A 17,135-nucleotide genomic window follows, 5' to 3' on the forward strand; every position below is an offset into this window, starting at 1 on the left:
TCAGACATTCCTGGAAACAACGTTTAAAACAATAAGGAAAATAAACAAAAAAACAATAATTATTGAATCCCTGACATTAATGTGTCTTTTCTACATTAACAGGGATACCAGGAGGCCATGTGTGCTCCCAGCAGCTGTGTCCACACAACACTTTGAAAACCTCCACCCTGATGTTTCAACTACATTTTAAGCAAAATTAGAAGGAGTTATAATCCCTGGTTCTTTCTGTTTTATTTTGGTTTGCAGTTACCCACTGTTTGAGAAGCACCTGCTTGAAACAAAAGTATTTTATTTAAAATATAAACCCCTTTGTCTGCTGAAACATTTCAAAGCAGGTACAACCTGCAGTAAAATCATGCAGTAGAGGACACACACTCACCACCTGAAGAGTTTCAGTGCCACTAATCTTTAAGCATTCATCAAAGCCTCTTTGTGTCATTATCTTAACTTTCGTCAGTGTGAACCTTGTCCCTGGAGAGAGCAGGGGCGTGGCTAAATATCTAAAACAGGTTTATGGCGGCCTGTGAGCAAGTTTTAAGCCAGAGTATTTGCATGTCTAAACTGGAATCCCATCCCCACTCCCTCATCTGTAGACGGCTTCGTGTTGAGACAACTCCCTGTCTTTGTCTCTTCCAGCTGACAAAAAGTACCTTCTCCAAATATTGAACATAAGCCGAATGTACATGTAACGAAGAGGAACATTCGTGGAGCAACCGAGAGGATTATTAAAAGCTCACTACCTAAATGTAAGTTACTGTTGTTGTGCTAAGATAATGATGTTGTGACTGTGGTACTGTGCTTTGAAACCTTGAGGAAGAGGCAGCGGCTCTGACAGGATGTAAAATTCTATTGGCAATGCAGAAAAAAGTTACCTGAAAACTAAGAAGAAAGGATGGCTGTACTGTGCATTAAACTGAAAGTAAAACTTTCACATAGACTTCTTTTTAGACATACACAGAATGTATTATCTACAAATTCTCTCGGAAAAAACTTTAATTTTGGCAATGTTTTGCTTTTGTTATTCAGCGAGGTTTAATGGGAATAGAGTAGAGTTTTCAGACCACGATTCATTTAAAGTGTGAACACCTAGAAAGTGATTCATTATTTTAAATAAAAATAGTCAAATTAAACTATGGAACAGCCTCTACACCCTATGAGGGCTCGACAAATATTAGATATTTGATCTTCATTTAGAGTATGGGTAAAAGATTTTTATATTCCTGCCAATTAGTTTTTGTAATTTTTCAATCAATAATTTCGTGTAAAAATTGTCAACATAGTACATGTGTAACATATCTCAATCAGATAATATCCGAGCAAGTTATTTTACCCAAGTACTGTTCCTAAGTACAGTTTTGAGATACTTGTAAAAAACTTGAGTATTTCCATTTTACTGAAAGGTCCTAGTTTACTACAGTTTAGAGAGGGCAAAATATGACCACCAATAAAACATGTTGTGTTTTTGCAGATTCCCAGGCAGTAGATCACATGTCAAAGTGTCCTTGAGCAAGAAACTGAATCCCGACTTAGTTGCTTAGTTGAGTGTTGGTTCAATGCCCGGCTGCTCTGGTCACATGTCAAAGTGTCTTTGAGCAAGAAACTGAATCCCGACTTAGTTGCTTAGTTGAGTGTTGGCCAGCTGCATAGCAGCTTAGTGTGTGCGAATGGGTGAATTAGAAGCACGTGTAAAGCGCTTTGAGTGTCAATGGGCAGAAAAGCGCTATACAAGTGCAGACCATTTACATAAAATTATATACTTTGTAGACATGAAAGTTAAGTCATTTCCTTTGGTAAAATTAAGGAAAATACTATTACTATATTTGTCTCTGTAATTACTAAGTATGCTGTCTTGTTCCACATACTTAAATACGGGTGCGAGTGGTAATTTAACGTTGTCCCTTCCATGTACATACATGGAAGAACATCATATGTCCTAAAAATTATTAGTTATAGTTAATCAACAAACATTGACACTGTTGTTTAAAGACGCCCATTCATAAATCTAAATTAATTCAAATTAAAAGTAACATCTGGGACAGTAACTGACCATCACCTGGGGTCTTCTCTGTATGTTCTAAGCAACGAAGGAATATGTCTTCATCTTGACTAACAGACCTCTTTCAGCTATCGTCCACATATTTATGTGTACAGTAAACACTCTGTATGTGATAGTTTATACTAATTTGAACTTGTATATGATTAGTATATATATATATATATATATATATATATATATATATATATATATATGATTTTTACAGACATACAAAATCATGGTGAATAGCAACAATATTTTATTAGAATAAAACAGAACGTGGTCATCAATCATACAGTTTACTAATGCAAATTTTAGAATTTTGACATTGAACTCATATAACCAGCTGAGAGACGCTCAGTAATCAGTAATAATATGTGATTATTTTGTGGTCCCCAGGGTAACTATTTCATCGTCATTTATGAGAAATCAGTTCTTTTCTATCAGCTTTGATAACAGCACCATGAGCTGAAGAGCAGTGCTGTGGGCTGAACTGGAGCTGAAGTGTTTCGAGTTACTGCCCATCTCCCTCAATCACAACTTGACCACAGGGCTTCTGTTAGCCAACCAGCCTATGGACTGTGACTGCAATAATGTCAATGCAATATAAAAATTTGAAATATGGAAATGAGCTACATATTACATAAAGTAAAAAAGGAGCCATCTGAAAAAATGTCTGACTTACCTTCTCAGGGTTCCACATCTGTGGATGCCTTGTCATTAAAGTAAACTGAATTTAAATGTACCAAACGCCAAAGCTGAAAACATTATGTTACGGGAATGAGAATGGGTTGAAATAGAACATAATGACTAATGTTGGTTTTAACCTTAAGTTATACCCATGAAGTTTGTTGTTTAGGAAGGGATAAATTAACACGGAACTTACAACTGTACAAACTTACAACATACAATGGGCAGCACTGTGTTTTTGTGTTTAGTGTAAACAGGAAAAGCTGTCATTATAAAGAGTTGAATTAATGGCAGTGTACCAGGGTTTACGTGTTAAGAGACCTGTACCACCTAAATGACCGAGTCTCTCCTACAATCTATAAGGTCATGGTCACAGTGTTGTATCAAATGACCACCACTGCTTAGAAATACACAGTAAAAGCCAAAAAGTCGGTACATTACATTTATTTAACGTAATCAATTCCTTAATATAATGCAATTTCCATCATCTGTGACAGGTTCTACTGAAACGGACCGGAGTGATGGATTCTCCTGAGTTTTCCATGCTGTCATCCTTGAGGGGAGACTTTAAATCAGAGGATTACATCCAGCCCCATTATAAGGAGTCATATCGCCTGGCAATAGACCGCCTGGTGAGTGGCGGCAAAGACAGTTACCAGGAGTTCCTTAAGGGGGAACGACTTGGGAGCTTTCTCTCAGAGGATGAGCTTCTCTACATCACCAAAAATGCAGAACACCTCGCACCTTCAAACCACACGGAGGAAGTCAATGAGCCAAATGATAACCAATCGTCCTCAGGGACGTACTGGCCCCTTCACTCGGATGTGGAAACGCCAAATTTGGACTTAGGGTGGCCGGAGGTCGTGCACGACAGACTACAGACAAATATAGATTTGCTCTTTCATCCGCCAAGACAAAACAACCCCACCATCAAAGAGGTGATCCGTAAGCATATTCAGGAGGCACGACAGGTAATCAGATCAGCTGCAATAATGTGTTAGGACAGAAACTGACATTTTTGAGCTGTTCAGACTGTTAGGCATTGCCTTAGCCCAGTACATTGGCTCACATTAATTTGAGACCCATGATCTGCGGAAATATGTTGCAAGCACTTTTCCCCCTCAAGGCAGTTCCACAGACCTTTGTTGCAGACAATTTCAGAATCAAGGAGTGTCTGCTATACAAAGGTTGATGAGGTCAAATTCTGGTTTAGCAACTTACCATTATGGGAGGAAAGTGTGGGAACCATTAACTGCATATGCACTAGATTATAAAATCACAATCTAACACAGTTAATGCTTCACTTAGTTCTCAGACTCTGTCATGATGAATCATAAACTAGTTTAAAACTGTGGTTGGAAGGCAGTTTCTATTTTGCTGCTCAGCCTTGTTAGTAGCTGCTGCACTGGCTCTTAATTAAATCAACCAGGAATGTGTGGACAAAATGATCAGACTCAGATCCTTTCTGCATCTGACAAAGAGCTAATGAAATTGTTCACTCTTATCTTCTATAATTACCTCCACTGCAGTGTAAAATAATCCTTATTAAATGTAGATATAAAGTAATATGCAACTGCTAGAATGGCATGTCTATCAACACAGCAGTTTAGCTGTTTAGTTTTTGAGTATAATATTATGTATTTAATCATATACATTTGTTGCTTTTGTGATCAAGAGTGACTCACGTCTCACCAGAAGACCCAAATCACAACAGAGGAAATTAAAAGAGGGCGAAAAAATATAATAATACTGGACACTAAAGAGCTTATAACATGCTATTGGAACACATTATACCGCTGCTGCTTCGCACCATTCAGTATTTTCAAATGGCTCGTTATCATGACGAGCTTTACTTGCTGAATCACTGGGCCTTAAGTGAAATTAATGTACTTTAAGAGGATGTTTACCTGGTTTTTGTATACTTGAAAATGGATGTGGGATCAATAAATCTTTTAATTTTAGAAACAAATTTATTTCCCATTTCTGCTTCAGATTTCTGCTTCACTTCACTCTCATTAAAATGATACCGACAACTCTAATTGGTGTCATGGTAAATGGTCTGCACCCATATAACCCTTTTCTACCTATTGGTACTCAAAGTGCTTTACACTGATTCTAATCACACACACACTCACACATCAATTGAGGAGCTCCTATGCAGCTGGCTAACACTCAGGGGCAACTAAGTTAGGGTTCAGTGTCTTGCTCAAGGATCATACAACTGCTGGATGGGTGGACGACCGCTTTACCTTCTGCGCCACAAAATGTTTCCCATTTACTCAGGTTTTTATGTTGGCGTCACTCTGATTTTCTGTCTGCGAGACCTCCAGACTCACATTTGCCATTTACACTCACAATGGTAACATTTTATTAAACAGATCATTCACAGGCTTTAAACAAGTAAACTCACTGAACGTACTACATCCACTTTTTGGTTCATTTAACTGATCTTGTTTTATTTGCTTTGTCCTCTCAGGTCATTGCCATTGTGATGGACAAGTTCACTGATGTGGATATATTCAAAGAAATAGTTGATGCTTCCATACGGGGAGTTCCAGTATATGTGCTACTGGATCATTTTCATTTGAGAAGTTTCCTCACAATGGCTGAAAATCAGGATGTAAAAGTTCAGCAACTCAGGGTAAGTACACAATTTTAAACATGAAGCTGTTTTTCTATATTTAAACTATTTATATTGTAAGCATCAGTTACATTTACATAGTTAACATGATAATAAGGGTAATAATACAGAATTTCTTTTTGGGATTAATACAATTATTCAATGTTTTGGGAAAGACTCTTTTCCCTTTCCTTGCCAGGATATACAGTAGTTGAGAACACTGATATTACTGTCATATATTGATATTTTCTCCTGTTTATTGTGTCTTTTTTGCCTTTTACCCTATCCAGCCACTAAAAGCCCCCAAACATTTCCTCCACTTACAGTTACCTGTAATCACACACCTGTTCCCAGTTTCCTCATCATACTAGTCAGTATTTTACAGTATACTGGCCTTTTCCCCCGGCTCACTGGTAGAAGGTTTATTGTGCCAGTCTTTGTTCCAGTCTGTTAATCCTGCCTTGTTTTTCCCCCTTAGTTCCTGGGACTTGCCTGCTCTTTTTGCTTTCACTATCTAGTTTTCATGCTGGCCTACCTGACAAGCTGCCTACTTGTAGGCCTCTGTCATTTATACTTGTGCACTCTGCCCTGATCACTTTGGGCCCAGAGGACCCAGAACATTCCACATTCCACACTCCCAAGCATGTTCAATCCATTAGTCTGAACACCCGAGGCCTTAAAAAAAGAATTGTCTAGGTTATGAATGAAGAAGACATTGTCTGAGTTGTGGTTCCTGGTTTAACTGAGTTGTGGCTAATACAGGGACCCTCAGGCTTATATTTACTCACATACACCCAGGATTAGCCTAGCAGCTCACCTTTAATATCAGACTCAATAAGTATCAATAAGAAATGATGACCATCTTCAGTTGTGCTCACATTCACATATATGAAATGCATTATCATGTGTGGCCCCTGGGGCTGTATCAAATCATTTTGGCCGCAGCTTTACATCATATCCATAGTAGCTAGAAGTTTTGGTTAAGAAATTAATGAGCCTCTACCATTATCAACATGCCTGTCATACTGTATGTTTTGCCAATTTCTCTGCCTGTGATGTCAATATTACCTCTTAAAGTGTTGCCATGGCTATTGTTTATGTTTTGAAGTAGTGGAAATTCATGAGGAAGAAAAGCCACTGTCAGTCAGGCGATTATTAGGCTTGAGGGCCCGCCCTTGATGCTGACCATTTAGATTCTTCAGAGAGTACACATGTGTGAGCAAGAACGACTTCCAAGGCTGCCATTGTCTACATCTACAGTGTCTTTTACAGTGTAAAGTATTCATATCCTTTGTACTTTTCCACATTTTGTCACATTACAACCACAAACACAAATGTATTTTGTTGGGATTTTATGTGACAGACCAACAAAGAGTGGTACATAATTGTGAAAGTGAAAGGAAAATGCTAAACTTTTTTTTTTTTTTACAAAAAATTATCTGAAAAGTGTGGCGTGTTTTCAGCCCCTTTAACTCTGATACCGCTAACTAAAATCCACTGAAAGCAATTGCTTTCAGAAGTCACCTAATTAGTAAATATAGTCGACCGGTGTCTATTTTAATCTCGGTGTAAATAAATCTGTTCTGTGAAGCCCTTAGAGGTTAGTTAGAGATCATTAGTGAAAAAACAGCATCATGAGGTCCAAAGAACACACTAGACAGGTCAGGGATGAAGTTGTGGACAAGTTTAAAGCAGGGTTAGGCTCTTCACCAGCTTCTATTGTCTCCTCTAGTGAGGCTGGTCACTTTCCTGTCTTCCCCGGGCCCTAAATCCTTACGCCACGGTCACAGCTCACTGAGGTTCTGCTTTCCTCACTGGCCTTAAATTCAATCTTTCACTGGCCTTAAGTGGAATCTTGCTTTGACAGTACAGACAGATTCCCCCCTTTTCAAAGTTCCCATCAGGAACGTCTGTCTTGCCTTTTTGTTGTCCACTAGATGTTTTCTGTGCTGCTATTCTCTTCTTTTTATTCTGCTTGCATTTTACTTTTGCATTCTTTGTTTGTGTCTGAGTGCCCGTCTGCTCTCTCTGTTAGTTATTTACTTTACCTTTCTGTATCCGCCGGCCTGTAAGTCTGCATTCAGGTCCACCCAGGTGTGACAATGAGTTAAATATAGGGTTAAAACCATGTGGGGCTTAGCTTAGTTTTACACAAAGAATGTAAATACAGGAAATGGCTGTAGCAGTTTGGCAAACTAAATCCTCCTTACAAAACTTGCACAGCGTTTTACGAACAATTGTATCTTTGCTAATTCTCATGAATTTACATGTACAAAAAAATTTCACTTTGAGAAATACAGTTGTTTTGTTTTTGTGTGTGTGTGTTTACAGTCTGACATATTATTTTGAAAGGGAGATCTAAAATATATAAACACTGTATTTAAATCTTTTAAAGAACAACAGCAACAACTCGGGGACTCAACAAATGCAGCATATTTTTTATTCATATGTTTAGATTGAACGGGGAGCACCGTGTTAGAGTGGTTAGCGCTGCCACCTCAGAGCTAAAAGGTCCCTGGTGTGAACCTCCGGCTGACTGTGGCCTTTCTGTGTGTAGTTTGCATGTTCTCCCCGTGCCTGCGAGGGTTTCCTCTGGGTACTCTGGTTTTCTCCCACAGTCCAAAGACATAGATGTTAGCCTAATTGGTTACTCTATATTGCCCGTAGGTGTGAATGGGTGTCTGACTGGTTGTCTCTGTGTGTATGTCCTTCTGGGGTGTCCCTGAGTTAGACTGGTGACCTCTCCAGGGTGTACCCTGCCTCCCCAATGACAGCTTGGATAGGCTCCAGCCTTCCACAACCCTGAACATGATAAGCGTTTACAGATAATTGATGGATGGATATTCAGATGTATATTTATGTATGTGCACTGTGCACTTGTCCTTTTCAGATTTTTGTTTGATTGACATACTTATTGCTTTCTGCTTTGACGTTTAACAGTGGTAAATCTTTTATGACATTGTCCTATCACTGCTTTGACCACAGAACATGAGGGTGCGCACTGTGAAAGGTCAAAATTACCTCTGTCAATCAGGAGCTAAATTTCATGGGACAATGGAGCAGAAGTTTCTTCTAGTTGACTGCCACACCACAATTTATGGCTCATTCAGGTAAATATGACTGCAGCATAAGACAAACTGAGGTTATGACCACTGAGGTGTACACCAAATGTATTCATAAAGCAAAAGATTGCATTTACTGTCTCTACAAAACTTTTATCATCAGTTCTTATTGATGCTTGTTGAAAGACTCTGACACTAAACTTTATGAATGTGAAAATTACTGCCTGCACGAAAATGTGGCAACAATAAAAGAAAAAAAATTGTAGATTAAAAGAAGTGACAGCTCCTAAGAAAGACTCCTTTTATAATCCTTTTATATTTATAATTACTCTGCTTTGTGTCTTTGTCCCACTGAGTTAAATTTAATGGCAACACACAAAACAGCAGTCTGTTGTATCACATAAAAGTCACATAAAAGTTTCTCCACATGAGAATAATAAATAATAATAAGTGTTTTTGTGTTTGTTTTCAGCCTCACTTGGTCATTTGAGAAGATTAATCTGAGTATGGTGCAGGTCATCAAAGGCCATCTGGTGAACTCGTACGATGAGGAATTCCGGACACTATATGCTCAGTCGATTGTGCCAGCTGAACTGTGCCCCTCAGAGGGTTTGTTCCAACGCAACGGGCCACATGGACAACATATTTTGCCCAATTTTTATTCTGGCCCAAAGCTTGAGCGACAAAATCAGCTGAGGCACACACTGGACACGGTCTATCGCAAGACCTGTGAGAGAAAATTAGGCATAAGAGACCTTGAGGAGAGGTTCTTTGAAGATGAACCTATCAAACTTGCCCCCATGATGGAAAATGGCTTTGGGATCCAAAACCATATGTCCCAATTGGAGTTACCAGAGGCAATGACCTTTTTAAAAAGGCACAGCTACGCAGGCGAGAAGCAAGATGGACAGATGCAACAAAACATCAGGCCAAGAGCGAGCAACTGGAACATCTCCAGAGAAACAGGAAATGGGACAAACGACTATCCAAAAGACAATTATTTTCAAGTGCCACAGATGCACAGAGGTCAAAACATGCGTCAGACATACAATGGTACTGACAAACATCTTCTTTCTGTGCAGCAGAACATGCCACCCCTGGAGAATACATCCAAGTCATTCATGCGCACATGGAGGATTGAGTCTTACCTCAAAAACTCTGATACACCATATGGAAACTCTTGTGACTATTTAGACCAGTTTGAACCAATGGACAACTCCTTCATGCACGGAAGAATGAGGTCCTCACTGGTTTTGAGGTCCACGATACCCGAACAAATGGAGCCTGACAGACACATAAACACTTTCACTGGTGTTGGTCCCTCTGCAGAGCCAAATGCTCCTTTGCACTATTCATCAATGCAATGGAATCCAACAACTGTGAACAGAATGACTAATGATGAGTTCCTGATAAAAAGGCAAAGCATGCAGAATAACAATTATAACAATTCAAGCTACGGTCCAGGGAGAAACGCCTATCAATCTCCATATGCCAGCCTCGGCAGAACTAAAGATGCACACAAGATCACAAACCCCGACACCATGACAGACAAGTGGCACAAAAGACATAGCGTGGCAGACCCAAGATCAAACACTGAGTACATGAATGAAGGCTCAGGTCACATGTATGGAGTGATTGGAAGGATAAATAGAAGCACAGCAGGGATTGACATGCAGAATGGATATGGGTCAAGTCTGAATGAAGATCAGAGATCTGTCTCCCATTATGACGTTAAGAGCATCACATGCACAGCCAATCCCGGTAAACCCAACTGGCAGGAGCCACCATCCAGAACTGTGTCCGCAGCAGCACTGGAAGTAACCAGGAAGCATTTGACACGGAAACCCAATGGCATGGGAACTCAGCAATGTGTGAGGAGTACCTCCAATAAAATAAAATCTTTACTGAACATACCAGAGAAAAAGGAAGATTCAATTGGAAACATGGAAACATTAAGTCTCAAGTCAGGTGGAAGTACAGATACCATAACAGCTGATGATGAGAGTATGAGCATAACCAACTCAGGCAGGTCTCCCTCAGAGGACCAGAGAAACCAGCCAGAGGACCATCTAAACTCTTCAATGCCTCGATTCAGAACTGAGGAGCATCGGCATCTATCGCAGATGTCTCTCTCCAACAGTTACCCGCAAAAGAAACCAGGCCTTCTCGACAAAAGTGCGAGGACCAGCCTTAACGCTGGAAACGCTCGCAAAGATCGAGGCGCAGAGAACCGTGTGTACAGTAGATTTGAGCCTTTCTGCTCATTTGAAAAGAAGCAGCCTCTGCACCCTGCACCCAGCTTTGGAAGCACAAACTCTCAGGAGAAAAGCAAAAGCCTTTCTAAAGGTGATGCAGCTGCTGAGCACAACTTCACCCGGGCTGCACGCGGGCACCACGAAAATAAGCTTGAGAAATTCTTTCAAAGAGTGGGAAATCTCATACACAAGAACAAGTAGTGACAAACAGCTATGTTAGCATTACATATTATAGTTGTCATACAGTGAGTCACTTATTTCTAATGGACATTTGACTTTGGTCATGTATGTATGATTAAATTTGGTCGTTATTTCTGCCTTTTCTTTTGGTGTAGAAATGTTTGCACTTGATAACTGTTTAGATATTGACCTTTGCCTCTTTGGTTGTGATACATGCACTGACACATTCAATAGAGAATATACTTTACTGTAAAAGAATAAATGCTGCCAACATTTATGTTAGACAAAATACCAGGTTCATACTAACATTTGTTTTCAACTGACACAAGTCATAAATTCAAAAGGTGTTAATAAATGCTGCAAAGGCAACAGATACTGTAATAGTTGTGTCAAAGTTGTGTGTGCTCTTGATAATATTCAGAGGATTATTCTGCCTGAGTGTTGTCAGCATGTCTGGGGAAAGGTGTTTCAAATACCACTGGTACGTAAGCTAACCAGCAGGTAATGAAAAACATACCGTTATCTCACCACATCCTTGTCTTTTTATGTGTGTTACAAGGTTTTTATGAATGCTATGGGGGTTGCAACAGTTCAGTAAAAGAAATGTCTTTTTTTTCCATTTTTTTTTTTTTTATCACAGTTCATTGTGTTTCATGAAAAACTTTTTAAATTAAATCTTTTTAATTAAATATCATTCAAAAGACTTTCTCATCAAGGTTTTGAGGTTTTTGTTTTATTCTATGAGCAATGTGCTTTAAGGCAAAACTCAAGGTGTACTGTAAACCTAATGATAATACTGTACATGTGCTCTCAGTGGCCAGTCGGAGACACTTTTAGCATTTTATCTTAACAGGGGCTCAATTCTTTAGTCAAGGTGACAGACTTGTGAGTAAAACAGAAACATGACCTCTGGTCCAAAACATTCACATGAAAACCAAAAGGAAAAAAAAATCTATTTAATTTATAAGAGGGAAATATTCATTCTATACTCTTGGGCATGTCGTATTATGGCTGGGTATTCGGCTACATTTGGAATGTTGCTTTGATGTGTCTTTTCATCTGATTCCACACTGGTTCTCCTTGTTTTGCCTCAGTGAGATCTGTGAGAAAATAGTGGCCATTTTCAAAGAGTGCACTTTGTAATGGTGGTGCAGATAAAATGATGGTTAAAGATTATTTATGTGTCAATTTTTTTTTCAGTCTTACATCTTTTGACGAATCATGTGAAAAAGGGAAGCTCAGACAAAAGTTTGACAAATTATAAAACTGGAAGTTACTAAAAGAAAACATGCAAGAAAATTGGGAGCAATTTGCCAATCCTGCACTTTTAGGAAAAAGACCCTAGAAGTTTTCTGGCTGATCTTAACATATCACATTTTTCTGCACCACCCTGAAGTGTGACAGAATCAAAATAATTGACTTAATGTTCAAAATTGTAAAAGATAACAGAAAATTATCTTTAACCTACCCTAAAGCTTTTATTAGAAATGTTTTGATCCAACACAGGTTTTCCATGAAATTGTTTTTTTTTAAAGCACATAGCATAGAAGTGTAGCCTAAAATGCATAATCAGGCAAAGACAACAGTAAAGAAAACATTTGCTACCTTTATGCATTTCAGCTAAGACAGAAAAACAAAGCTTAAGAGATTTCCTAATTTTTAGAATATGTCTCACTTTATGTATCACAATAAAGAATGAGACAAAATCCTGAGTAATGGATCTGATTTTGTCCGTTGAAATAACTGGACTGTTTCTGCTTCCTGTGTGGACTTTCTGAGCTTCTTCTGAAAAAGAGCTTTGAATTTCATAAACAGAAATATGTAATAAGCTTACTTTGAAGATCAACACCCTGCAGTCTTTCAGGAGTAATTAATGTACGAAACGTTCAATCTGTGACGCCATACTGGGTCACAGTAGACATGAACACAGTACTTACAGTAATTAGCTATAAAAATGACAGGGATTAAAAATATTTGTTTCCTTGTAATTATTTTCTTGATGCTGGTACATGGTTAAAACAATCGTTCAGCATCCAATAAACCAAACCTCACATTTGTCACATCACAAATATCTAGTTGCAACAGAGATACATATAAAAATAAATAAAATGAATAAATAAAACATCAGAATATAATGTACAAATTCAACATACTTTTACATCATTGATATTAAAAAGATAATCAAATGAAAGTGTGTGACAAAATAACACTAAAAGTACTTCTTCACTAGCTTATCAAACATTTTCAATATACCTTTCATTTCTATATTGAATATTTTGCCAGATTAATGGCTCAACATGTGTGCCTGAAATGGGGCTCAGCTCTAATATCTCTTTTACAATCAATAATTTACCCATTTTTAGTGCCTATTACAGTAAGCTTCTCAAACCTTTTGAGGAAACAGTTGCACCCAGCTGCACATCAGCTTCAGTGCATCATATCCTAAATTATAAGGGTGGTGTAGAACTTGTTTGGACAGGTTAGACAGCACTATGTTCTTTTGAAACAACCCAGGAGCTAAATGAGGCAATAATGACAGTGGTGAGAAAAACGATTTCCTGATTAGCAGCATTACCTGACCTGTTGTCATACAGCAAACGTACATACAGTAAGATTAAAGCTGAGTGCAAAACACTGAAATGGTGCACAAATAGTAAAACAAAGAATGTATTTTGTATAAATATACTGTAATATTTACTGTAAATATTTTTTAATCATTAGGAAATGGCGTATAAAAGCGTATATCTGTCTAAAGGTCTGTATCACCCTTTATGAAATGTTCTCTAATTCTTTGTTTCCCTTTGCTGTTCTAACCTCCTCCAAACTATGGATACCCTGGAGCAGTGTGTGTGTATTCTTTCAGGTGTGATTTCAGTCCACTCTTCATGGCATAATTGTTCCATCTATCAGATTGCTTTGTTGTTTGCCATGTCTAGAGTCTTCTTTAAATCTATCTACAGGTTTTTAGTGATATTTAGGTCTGGCGACTGGGAAGACCATGTTAAAACATTTGCACTTTTCTTTTTAAACCATTCCTGAGTACACTTTGCTTGATCATCTTCCTGTTAAAGGATCCACTGTTTCATGGCACCTCCTTCAATTCCACTCCTTCCACCTCCTTCAATTCCACTCCTTCCTGTTAGTGTGTCCAAAAATTTCTGGATTTTAATATTCACAGATGTTACTTGTATGCCTAAAAGCTTTGAAATATTTTTATTTTCCTCTCAAGCTTCACTAAGGTTTACTAAATTCATCTTGAGGTCTTCTGGAAGTTGTTTTTTCGATCCCATTATTTTTGTTGCATATTTGAGTGTGGAATGTTGGGTTTTTTAAAGATCAGATGGTGGATTTTACATATTAAATTTAAAACCCTTGAGAAATTATTGCTAATAAGGATTTATCTTTCTTATCAAACACCTTATGATCATTGCTGTTACGTTTGGTGATGAAGGAACATTTGTACTAGCTGAATGGGCATTAAATGTTGATGAAAACATTTTTCTTTTACAGTGTTTGCCATTTTAGTATAAAGAGATTTGAACTTTTTTATTCAACTGAACATATTGAGTTAAGTACTAAGAATGGATTTTTGTAGTACATACTGTATTTTGTACAGATTGTTTATTTGTCATATATTGACCTATCTCATTAGTACGCATGAGGATTCCATCTCATACCATCCTATTTCTAGTCATCTGCCCCAACTTTTTCCATTGTCCTTGGTCACAGATATAACCTAATTTGTTTTTCTCTCTGCAAACCAACGTCCATGCTACAAACCTAATCATTCCACTTTGTGCAGTTAACAATTCAATAAATGTAGGTGAATCATGTTTAATCCTTTGCCATCCAATCACATTCTCCTCTCCTCTCCTCATTAGAGAAAAGAATATTCAGCTTTTTAATATACAGTATTTTAAATAATGCAACACAGGTCACAAGCAGAATGACTATTTTCCTCTATTTAAATATGTTAATTGACTGATTACAAGATTGAAGATGTGTGATCACCAAAATCTGTTTGAAACATCACTATTATTTCCTTTTCTGAAAAGCTGTCTGAAAATCATTGAGCGAATCATTGGAAAGGATATGAGACACAAACTGTAATTGAGTATGAACCATTTGAACAAAGGGTTTAGATCACTCTAAACCCACTTATCACTTATTTTCTGTCGATCCTTTTAAAGATACTGGAGATATAGACATCACAGAAAACTGCATGAGCTTCCACAGTGGTTTTGGATTTTCAAGCAACAGATGCATGAAAACTTGTTGTGTACTTTTTGTTCTAATACTTTTGAATTTGGGATTAATATTATGGTAGTGTGAAGTGGCCTCATAGCCAAATGGTTTAGGTGCAAGCCATATAACTGCAGCATACTGGGTTTGAATGAAACTCAAGACCTTTGCTGCATGTTATAGGCTAATCTTTCTCTCTTTTCTATGTTTCCTGTCTGCTCTCCACTGGGGCATCAAGTCAAAAGAAAAGGTGCTAAAAAATATTATAGTCATTATTCAGTTATGGATCATTTCTAGCAAAAGAAAATTTAAAAAATCTGCAAGCAAAAGTTAAAGCTGAAAATGAGATCAGGGATAAAAACAAATTTATATAAGAGCCTGCACTGTGGAAGTGCCTGACATTGCACTATATAAGCCATGAAGCAGATAATGCTAAAACAAATTCACATGGAATATTAAAATAAAAAATGTAACTTTACAATTATTATGACAACTAACATTTTACTTTAAGGTTGTGGCAGATAATCAATGACAATCATAAGTATTGCAGATTTTTTTCCAGGTCAGACAAAAAGAACAACAGAAAGGAGACCGATGATTAGATTTGTGTTTGATGAAAGTTCAGTCCTTTCAGGTGTCTATGAAGATGAAATCCAAGATGAGAAGATTAACATGGCCTAAAAAAAGATTGGATGAGGTCCCCTCTTAGAGAAACATATGGCTGTGCTGCCATGGCAACGGTGTATCTTAAAAATGCTAAATAAACCTTATGGCAGCCCCTTTATTATTCAAGACATGAAAATAATGAGGAAGAATCATGATTTTACAGCTGTGCCTCTTCATGATTACAAATCACCGTCACATGTTCAGCTGCAGAACAAACCTCAATAATTTGTCTCCAGTCTTCCATTGTGTTGCACTTTCTTTAGGGTTCCTTTACTGAGGTAACATATTTGGCTTTGTTGTCATTGTTGTTGTGTTGTATAAATTGGACTGATTCTCTGTATATGTTGAATTATTTTACAGGACACTGTTACCTGAAAAAGTGACCGGGCTCTGTGTATCCTGTTGATTAGCTCTACACCTGGTTAATTGTTTGGTCTTTTGTTCCTTTAAGTTTTGCCAGCTCTTACAGATGTGGTTTTTAATTAATGATCTTGTTGAACATTAACTTTCCTCATTTCTGCATATAGGTCCAGAATTTTAGAAACAGGCAATAAAAATAAACGATGATTGGACAAGCAATGACAAATATCAGTGTCTTTTGCCTGGAGATGAGCAAATAAATAGAACTCTCTGAGAAACTCCTCACGGTCTTATTTTTAAATACAGCAGTAACATTTTACTTCTTCTACAGAAGAAAGAAATTGCATCAGATTTATACAATAAAAGAGGTGCGTGTAAACAATATCTTAACGTAATTTTAACTTTACAAGACATCTGTGACATGAACGGAGGCTCATATGATTGCGGTGTGAAACTACGACGCTTGGTAAACACCAGAGTTGTAAGTCGGTGAAGATTTTCAGTTATTCAGGTTTGGTTATCAGAAGATTGAATCATGTCAGCTGGACTTTCCTCTTGGTTAGAAACGTTTCGCTACTTACCCAAGCAACTTCTTCAGTCTGGTCCTGAGGTGTTGCTTCTCCTGTGCTGGGTCATCCTCTTGTGTAGGGGCCATTTGGTTTTTCCAGTGTAGAGCTCTGAGCACTCTTCACTGCACTGGACTGCATACACTTCGATGCTCTTCTTGTGTTTCGGTGTTTGGTCTTTCGGGTGGACGAGTCTTCGTCTCAGTGTGTTGGTGGGTTTGAAGTGAACAGGTATGTGGTGTTTTCTGAAGATCTTTTTGAGCTTCTCTGACCCTCCAGCCATGTAAGGAATCAGCAGGCTTTTCTTTTGACTCTGAGTCTCTGCTCTGTCCGCAGTCTTTGTGTTGGATCTGGATGACATCTTGTTTGAGGCCCTCTTAGGGTAACCGCAGGCCTTAAGAGCTGTTCTCAGATGTCTATCCTACTTCTTTTTGGCTTCAGAGGAGGTGGGGATGTTTT

The 17,135-nt window shown here is 38.0% G+C and overlaps 1 protein-coding gene across 1 annotated transcript; it reads left to right on the plus strand.

Moving 5' to 3' along the window:
• The first annotated feature begins 430 nt into the window (after positions 1-430).
• Positions 431-14,950, plus strand: fam83b (family with sequence similarity 83 member B). Its single transcript, XM_067522342.1, has 5 exons — positions 431-746; positions 3,223-3,696; positions 5,202-5,366; positions 8,331-8,455; positions 8,880-14,950. Exons 2-5 carry the CDS (start codon positions 3,247-3,249, stop codon positions 10,861-10,863), a joined length of 2,724 nt encoding a protein of 907 aa, XP_067378443.1. The 5' UTR covers positions 431-746; positions 3,223-3,246; the 3' UTR covers positions 10,864-14,950.
• The last annotated feature ends 2,185 nt before the right edge of the window (positions 14,951-17,135 follow it).

The sequence above is a fragment of the Channa argus genome, chromosome 1 (assembly GCF_033026475.1).
Source record: "Channa argus isolate prfri chromosome 1, Channa argus male v1.0, whole genome shotgun sequence".
NCBI classification, from domain to species: Eukaryota; Metazoa; Chordata; class Actinopteri; order Anabantiformes; family Channidae; genus Channa; species Channa argus.